This window comes from Entelurus aequoreus, linkage group LG14 (genome assembly GCF_033978785.1).
Source record: "Entelurus aequoreus isolate RoL-2023_Sb linkage group LG14, RoL_Eaeq_v1.1, whole genome shotgun sequence".
Taxonomy (NCBI): Eukaryota; Metazoa; Chordata; class Actinopteri; order Syngnathiformes; family Syngnathidae; genus Entelurus; species Entelurus aequoreus.
Genome location: NC_084744.1, coordinates 38,007,995 through 38,017,200, shown reverse-complemented (window position 1 = coordinate 38,017,200; position 9,206 = coordinate 38,007,995). Strand labels below are relative to the sequence as shown.

The 9,206-nt window shown below is 40.6% G+C and overlaps 1 protein-coding gene across 6 annotated transcripts in view; it reads left to right on the top strand.

Moving 5' to 3' along the window:
• Positions 1-1,583: 1,583 nt before the first annotated feature.
• LOC133664854 (target of Nesh-SH3-like) overlaps positions 1,584-9,206 on the top strand; it is a 55,646-nt gene continuing 48,023 nt past the window's right edge. For all 6 annotated transcript variants that reach the window (XM_062069816.1, XM_062069815.1, XM_062069817.1 and 3 more), the window contains exon 1: positions 1,584-1,819. In XM_062069816.1, the coding sequence (XP_061925800.1) occupies positions 1,714-1,819 (106 nt within the window). In that variant the 5' untranslated portion in view covers positions 1,584-1,713. The remainder of the gene's footprint in view (positions 1,820-9,206) is intronic.

Sequence of the window (9,206 nt, the reverse complement as noted above, 5' to 3'; positions counted from 1 at the left end):
TGTGTAAAGGATATCACCATATGGGCTCAGGAACACTTCAGAAAACCACTGTCTGTAACTACAGTTCGCCGCTACATCTGTAAGTGCAAGTTTAAACTCTACTATGCAAAGCGAAAGCCATTTATCAACAACACCCAGAAACGCTGCCGGCTTCGCTGGGCCCGAGCTCATCTAAGATGGACTGATGCAAAGTGTAAAAGTGTTCTGTAGTCTGACGAGTCCACATCTCAAATTGTTTTGGGAATCTGTGGACGTCGTGTCATAGGCTCAAAGTTCAAAAGCCAGCATCTGTGATGGTATGGGGGTGTATTAGAGCCCAAGGCATGGGTAACATACACATCTGTGAAGGCACCATTAGTTAACTACAGGTTTTGGAGCAACATATGTTGCCATCCAAGCAACGTCTTTTTCATGGATGCCCCTGCTTATTTCAGCAAGACAATGCCAAGCCACCTGTTACAACAGCTTGGCTCATAGTAAAAGAGTGCGGGTACTAGACTGGCCTGCCTGAAGTCCAGACCTGTCTCCCATTGAAAATGTATGGCGCATTATGAAGCCTAAAATACCACAACGGAGACCTCGGACTGTTGAAAAACTTAAGCTGTACATCAAGCAAAAATGGGAAAGAATTCCACTTCAAAAATTGGTCTCTTCAGTTCCCAAACGTTAACTGAGTGTTGTTAAAAGGAAAGACCATGTAACACAGTGGTAAAAATGCCCCTGCCAACTTTTTTGCAATGTGTTGCTGCCATTAAATTCTAAGTTAATGATTATTTGCAAAACAAAAATTTAGTTTCTCAGTTCGAATATTAAATATTTTGTCTTTGCAGTTTATTCAATTGAATAAACTGAAAAGTAGGTTGAAAAGGATTTGCAAATCATTGTATTCTGTTTTTATTTACGAATTACACAGCGTGCCAACTTTACTGGTTTTGGGTTTTATACAATAGGTAGGTAGGGCGGAGTTCCGTCCTTTTGCTCAAGAGTCCCAATACTGGACCCACACTTGCATTCCGCATTTACACCACTGCAAAATAAAATTTGTCCTCTCAGTTTACAGCCTGAGTGGAACCTTTCATCAACCAGTCCCACGTTCTTACAAGCTGGCACCCAACCATCCAAGATTTTGCACATTATAAGGCTAACATTTGGTCCCCGCCGCCCTCCCCTTCTTCTTTCTAACACAACTTTTAAACAACCAATTTGTCAGCCACGGTCAAACGGTTAAGAATGTGACCTGTGACCGAAGGCCTCTGGGTCCGCAGGCAAGCCTCCAGGCACCTAACCTTCCGCACCTCAATTGCTCATTCGTTAAAACAACACATCCATGCAGACTCCTCAGTAGCTTAAGTTGTGTGTTTTCCGTGCATACAACCACACACGCACACACCGAGAAGCAGAAGGAGAATGAAAACAATGACTTGTGTCAGAGGGCCTCTGCTGCAGATGGAAAGCAGAGTTGGTGTGGACACACCAAGAAAAAGCAGGAAGGTGGGGAGGGGTTGAAAAAAAAGGCGGGATGTTTGGACAAACTCCTTTTCTGCAGAAAGCCTTCCTCTGACCCCTCCCCTCCACCAGGGAGGTATAGAAGGTGCAGGAGCATCTTAAACCTCCAGTCAAGTGTGCCACACTAGTCCTAGAGGCTTCTACAAAGACTCTCCAAGTAGCACCGCATCTTCATCCATTCATCTTCCGAGACTGAGAAGAGCAGCCATGATAAGGATGCAGCGGCGCCCGCACGGCTTTCTGGTCCTCCTCATCGTGGTCTTTATCGCCGGTACGGCCCTGTCTGGTCCCTCCACGCCACGGAGAAGCAGAGGTAGGTCTTATTTCTGTCTTATGTTTGACCTAAAGTGGTACCTGGCTAAGTGATGTAAGTTTGGATTACACCTGCGATTGATGATAGAACGATTAAAGGTTTGTGAGGGTCGTTTGTCCCAACTAACCATCAATTGCATCTTCAGTAATCAGTAAGGGTATACTGATAAGCCACAATCACGGTTTGGTAAGTATCCCTGTGTTATTCGTTTTAGGCAACATAAGGGAACAAAATTCAAACCTTAAAACTGTTAATTGATGATATTTCTAAAAAATAACCCCCCCCCAAAAAAACGTTATCTGCTAGCTGGTAATTCTTAATGCAGTCAAGAGCAACAGTGAGCTTGAAGCGTGTGAATGATTTCGTCTTATCCACGTCTTTGTCTGCATTTCACCCCAAAATTGTTTCCAAACAAAAAAACTAACAACAAAAAATGGTTTTCAAACTCTGGTTTCTCCTTGGCACTATAGTTAGCAAAGCCTCCTGCGAGACAAAGGCCGGGCTGCACTGTGACAATATCACAGGGCTGTTACACTTCCTGTCCCACACAATGTATGTCTCTGTACTATACCAAAAAATCGAATTACAAATTAATGTAGCGATTCCAAGCATCATCTCTACAGGAGATCCTTCACCATTTATCCTTAATGGGAAAACCTATAAATAGTTTTTTTTTTATGATCTTCATGTCCCTGAAATGACGAGAGTGCCGACAGCTGATAAATCTCTGAGTTCCCTTTCAGGTTTTTACTCAAAGGTGTCCCTCAAGCTATGGAGTCAGAGGTTAAACTTGCAGACAACATCACGGGTTAAAGTTCACAGTAGGGTGAGCGCAGGCAGCTGACAAAAGTTGACTCTCTGATGTGACTTTAAAATCAAAGGATCCACGAGCGCAACACAACTGTTTCCAGCGGCACAGATGACAGATGGTCACTACTACGTGCTCCTGAGAACCAGCATCCACTGCAGTGGACATTTGCCATCTGCATGACATTGCTATATTTCCCCCCTGAAGTGTGTAACTCAGACAAAAGAAATAACAAATGTTTACTGCAGCTGATGCTGATTCTCAGCAGGGTGTTCAGAAAATATAATTTTGTCACCCTTCTGCCAGATTTGATCACCAGTAGAGCATGTCCCCGTAGGCCCCCACCCCGCTTCCCAACAGGCCAATACTAAGTCAGAATATCATTGAGCTGCTGATTGGTAATTTCGATAAACGTTTTCTGTCTCACGTTGCACAAACGCTCAAAGCCAGTTTTTTGCACTGTTCAAGTCATGCTGGGTGTGTGTGTTCAAGCACACTTGCTGGAAGAACTTGGCTTCTGCGCAAGTCACGGTGTGCAGCTATGGAGTGTTGTGTTTTTTTAAACGTGTGTTTCTTGGATCCCATAGCTGGTTTTGGCATCAAACACATTATGTAATGATGTCTGTTCATTTTTGCAGCAAGCAGTCCACTCCTTAAATGTCAGCAAGCATTTTTATTACAGTATATCTCTATCAAGGGACAATACAATAGAAAGTAAACTTGGATATATTTTAGAGTAGTCCGTGTACAGCTTGTATAGATGTACTTGCAACTGAAAATTAATCAACCCGCAAACATTATTGTCTAAATAGCTGGCAACATAAATGATCATTATGTCTTAGTGGTTGTGTCATGATTTGGGGGTGCATGACTGCTGCCAGCAACTTTGGAGCAGTGGTTAATTGAGGTGACACATGAATTCCAACATGTACTGTGACATTGGGAAGCAGAAATTGGGCCAGTTTGAGTCCTAACACATCTCCAAGATGACAAGTGAGGAAGATGAGGGTGATGGAATAGCCAAGTATGCATCCTGAAGATCTGAAGACAAATGAGCACTTGTGGGGCATCCTCAAGCGGAAAGAAAGGAGGAAGAAAGGCAGAAGAGTGATACATGTCCACTAGAGCAGTGTTTTTCAACCTTTTTTGAGCCAAGGCACATTGTTTTCATTGAAAAAATCCTGAGGCACACCATAAGCACAAATCTTAAAAAATGAAACTCAGTTCTCGCAATTGTTGGATATGTTGAAAACCATAACCAAGCATGCATCACTATAGCTCTTGTCTCAAAGTAGGTGTACTGTCACCACCTGTCACATCACGCCGTGACTTATTTGGAGTTTTTTGGTGTTTTCCTGCGTGTAGTGTTTTAGTCCTTGTCTTGCGCTCCTACTTTGGTGTTTTTTCCTGTTTTGTTGGTATTTTCCTGTTGCAGTTTCATGTCTCCTTGAGCGCTATTCTCCACACCAGCTTTGTTTTCGCAATCCAGACTATTTAAGTTGTGCGCGTGTGTTTCCTTCTTTGTGGGGACATTGTTGATTGTCAGGTCATGTGCGGATGTACTTTGTGGACGCCGTCTCCGCTCCACACACTGTAAGTCTTTGCTGTCGTCCAGCATTTTGTGTTTTGTTTACTTCGCAGCCTTCGTTTTGCAAAGCCATGCCTAAGCTTCAATGCCCTTTCATAGCGACACTCGCCTTTTGTTTATTTATGGTTTAAGCATAAGATACCTTTTTACCTGCACGCTGCTTCCCGCTGTCGTCTTCATATCGTGATCATGACACAACGTGTTCCCGACATCTACAAAGCATTTAGCTACTTGCTGCCACCTACTGATATGGACGCGTATAACATGGTTACTCTGCTACATTATTTAGGGATTATAATTACTTGCGTGCAAAAAATATTTTTAACCCAATTAGGTGAAATTACATAATCTCCCACGGCACACCAGACTGGATTTCGTGGCACACTAGTGTGCCGCGGCACAGTGGTTGAAAAACACTGCACTAGAGCATAGATACAGAGGATTAAGCCAGAATTGGAAAACAATGGAGGTTGCATTAAATATTCACACTTTGGTCATTGTGAGGTGTACTCACTTGTGTTGTCAGCTATTAAGGGCAATAATGGTTAAGTCATGTATGTACACCGACTACTCTAAAATATATGGAAGTTAACTTTCGATAGAATTGCCCCTTGATAGGATATGCGGTCATAAAAATGTGAGGTGTGTCCTCACTTTTGTATGAAACTCTACCTTTCCCAAAAGAAGGCGGGTTACAGTATATATTAGATCTCATGCTTCCCTTCAATAAACTGAACTTTATTGAACAACCCCAGTTGCCAGCAGCACTCATGCAGCCCAAGGTCATGACAAAATTACAGTACATTGCAGGGATGTTCCGATACATTTGTACCGATACAATACTAATTCCCGGTACCCGGGATATGATACCGGTACTCAACAGTACCAATTTTGGTACCAATTCCTTTTTTATTGCAACTTTTAAAAATGAGCTGATTATTATAACAGCTGTACAGTTTTTATATCTTGTTTTAATAAGCATGTCTGAGTTTCATTTTTACGTATGACAAATAAGTTGCAATTAGATTTGCAAGTCCAAGATGTTAGATGGCAGTAGTGTATAGTTTATGGTGCGTTAGCGAGTCAGTTCAGTCTTTACTGAATGTAGTTTTTGTTGCGCCCCAAAAAGTTTTAAACTGTAAGTAGTGTCTTTGTTCGCATTGAAAATTGCAACATTACTTAAGAGGTAGTTTGGCTAAGTCAGTGCTGCAAAGTGCCAAAGTGCAAAAATAGTCTGCAACCCGGCGTGACGCCACGCACAACCCAGGTACCGCAACATGGCGCAGTTCATATTTCACATTAATCGGTGCCCGGTAAAACCGGCAGAATTTGGTCCGTGTCAAAATACAAAAATACGGACTTTGGAACCCATCCTTAGACAATAATAGCTGTGTATTGTACCTGTAAGCTGTAAATGGACTACTCCAAAGTAGATCCAGATTTCGTTTTTATAATATTGTAACTGGAGGGGATATACTGTCGTACAAATGCCTGCTAAAATGCGAGATAGTATATCATACCTTGAAAACAAAAATCCTGTTAACTGTTTCATAAGACATGTTCTCAAAATGTGCACACATCCAGCTCTGTCCACATATAGTCTCTTCTTGCAGACGTTCCAAAAACTCAAACCACGGTATCCCAGAAAACAATGTGTGACATCACTATGTTCACTTTCACAACAAAAGATTTACGACTGACCTACATTAGCACTCATAAAAACAAAATCTGTCATAGATCCCGCCAGAACAAAACCACAGATCACGCAAGGGATAAATGATGGAGATAGAAATATGAAGATGGGGATGACAGATGAAAGTTTGAGGATACAGAAGATGAAGTGGGGGGAAATCAAGAGCTTGAAGAAGATGATGGAAAAATGGCTACTTCCACATATAGCATGGAGGAGTCCCACTGCGGGGAAGAGAAACCAGCTGTTGCTCTGTCAAATTCACCCAAAAACATGAAAGTGTGTGAAAGCAACGTGGATGCAGCCAAGGCTGGAGGGAAAAATACAATCTCTGGCTCGTAATGAGCCCCCCTCGCCCCCAAACCCAATCATGTGAGGCTGGATTGTTCCACAAATTCCAATTTTAGCTAGTATACGGTAGGTCACATGAGCTGCTGTCGAAGGCTGAGTTCACACTTGTGGATGGGTAATCTGATCGGGACCCAAAAAATAATAAATACTGCACTTGATGTACACAGTAGCGTTTACTGGTATTTTTGTCACGCAACCAAAGTGTTCCCAGTGAAAAACACATCCATGAAGTAAGGACTAGATTTTTGACTGTTTTCATGACACATTACGTAATGTACTTCAAGCTCACTTGCAAATGGGCCAAGCCCCATCTCATCTCTAAAGAGGTCTTGCGAATGTTGCCGTCACATGTGTCATGTTCAGTTTAGTTCAAAGTAGAGATGCACAATAATGGACATTTGAACCAATACCGACAAATTCCAGCCAACCGATATTTAACTGATATTTATGTATATCTATTTACACAATATTTTGTGACAAGTAATGAATTTAAAAGTTCACACTTTTGGCCAAAATGTAAACACGCTACCAAAAAATATACAAATATATTGAAGGGAATAAAATGTCAACTAATGTTTTTCTGTTTAACTAACTATAATTTGATTACAAATATCCTTCCTACTATAATTCTGACCTATGCAAACAATTAGAATCATTCCATTGGAATGTATTGGTATTTAAATTTCATTGATATACAACAAGCAACTCCAACATTCTGAAAGGATTTCAGAAAAAACAAAAAAAAACAATCTGTCCAACACAACATGTATAGATAACGACAACACGAACTAAGCCAATAAGATTTTGCATTACAGTTAGAAACAAGTGGAGTCACATCTCTTGTTGATGACAATATAGATGGATATACAACATTCAACTGTAGAACATAAAAAAATCAGGGTTTAAATAATAAAGCACATTTTTTCCACAAATAAATCATACCAGGTAAGTAACTAAAGCCTGTGCCTTCAGATAAACCATGAAGTCAATCAAACAACTACTCATTTGGATTTCCCTTTAAGGTATTTTCTTTCAAACTCTTGCCTCTAATCAAACGCTTTTTCATCAGTTTTGGGGCTTTATGTTTGCTGCGGTCGCCGCTAATACCGCTAGGTCCTGGCTTAGCAGCACAGGCAGCTTCGTACTGTTTCAATTAATCTTCAAAATGGGGAATTTTAAAGTGACTCATCAAATTTTTTGTGTTGAAGCTTGTCTTTTTCACCTCCTGGTGAAGTTTTGCAGAACAAGTTTTGCAAACTGCGAGTAAAATGTCTTCTTCTGACACGGTTAAGAAAGCCCACAAAAAAAAAAGCCCACACCAGCGCGTGCAGCGTCATGACAACACATGTATGTGACCGTACTATGTGGAAGGGGAGGGGTTGAGGAGCCAGGCAGCAGGACAAGCCACAACATAGAGTCTCATGACAAACACGAAGTTAAGCCTTTATTATTGTCTGCTCATTTTATCGGTGGATTTCTTTTAATTATTAGAATTATTGATATCACATCATAATTGCCGTTATCGGTCGATAATTATTGGCCGCAGATATTACTGTGCAACGCTAGTTAAAAGTTACTCTGGTGTGTGTTTACTCTGCGAGTACCGTTACTTTGGTCAAGTAAACAAGGTGTTGATGTGCACCAAACCAGCGTACCGAGTTCCACCCCTCAAGAAGTCCACTTGTATGTGAACAAGTGAAGTTTGGTGCAGCTGAGTGAATGCGAGTGCTACATCCATCAAAGACATGGGCCAGTGTTAAAATGAGAGCAAAAATCATGCCGCAATTACCTATATTCAAGAGAAAATGCTTTGGAAGTTGGGGTGTCCAGATCCTATGCAAATATTGGTAAGTATCAGATTATATCGGCTTGCTTCTAAAATCTCTGATAGCGCATTTACATGTGAAAAGTTGGACAACCAGTTAACAGTTAAATATCCTCCAATAAACACACAAGAATGCTCCTTTACATTTACAAAAGGTAAAACATTATATGCTATAGGCCAGTGTTTAACCATAGGGCCAGGGCCGCTAAAAATTTCTCAGTTTTTGTCCGTATGAGCTGCACTAGTTGTAATACACTTTTCCACCAATTGTGGCAGTAATGATAATATCAAACAAACAGAGGAAGTCTGGAGCTAAAGTCACACAAGTTTCTTAAGTTTAGGTAAACATACTCATTAATCCATCCATCCATCCATTTTCTACCACTTGTCCCTTTCGGGTTTCGCGGGGTGTGCGGTAGCCTATCTCATTAATATTTAGATTATTTTCGCACAAAATAATTGTATGTGAATGTATTTTCTGTAAATTTTTTCATGAGTCCCTTCTTATGCAGTGTGTTTAGTTAGTATGGTGCTTATTTTTCTAATCAGTCTTACGTAAGCCTAAGGTTTATGTGCTAAATAAATAATAATCTTTGTGATTAACACATAAGTTTCATATCATTTGACAAGGTTGTAAACAAAGTAGGTTAGATATAATTATTGAATACAATTAAAATCAAGAGTAGTATTACTAATTCAGTGTTAATACTTTTAAGTGAGCCTGGGGCCCTTCTGTAGTGGAAAAGTTGGGCCCCGGGGTCAAAAACATTAAGATTCTCTGCCATAGGCTACTAGGAGCTACCAGCTACACAAAAGCTAAGCATACAAGCTAGACAAAAGAATAAGTGTCTTTCATTGAACAATAATGCAGTCAAAAACACAACAATTGTAATATAAACGAGTATCAAACATTTACAGTTTCATATTACTTACAAACACAAAATCTTTAAGGCAAAAACGTATTTGAAAGTATCCAGTAACAAACATGTCCGCACCATTCAACTCACTGCGTTAAGAGATTATCTTATTGATTCATTGTGGCCACTAGGTGTCGCCAAAAACAATTGCCACTCCAATTTAAAATGAAGAGAGTGCAAGTCCATACCAAACGGTTAATAATAGGTT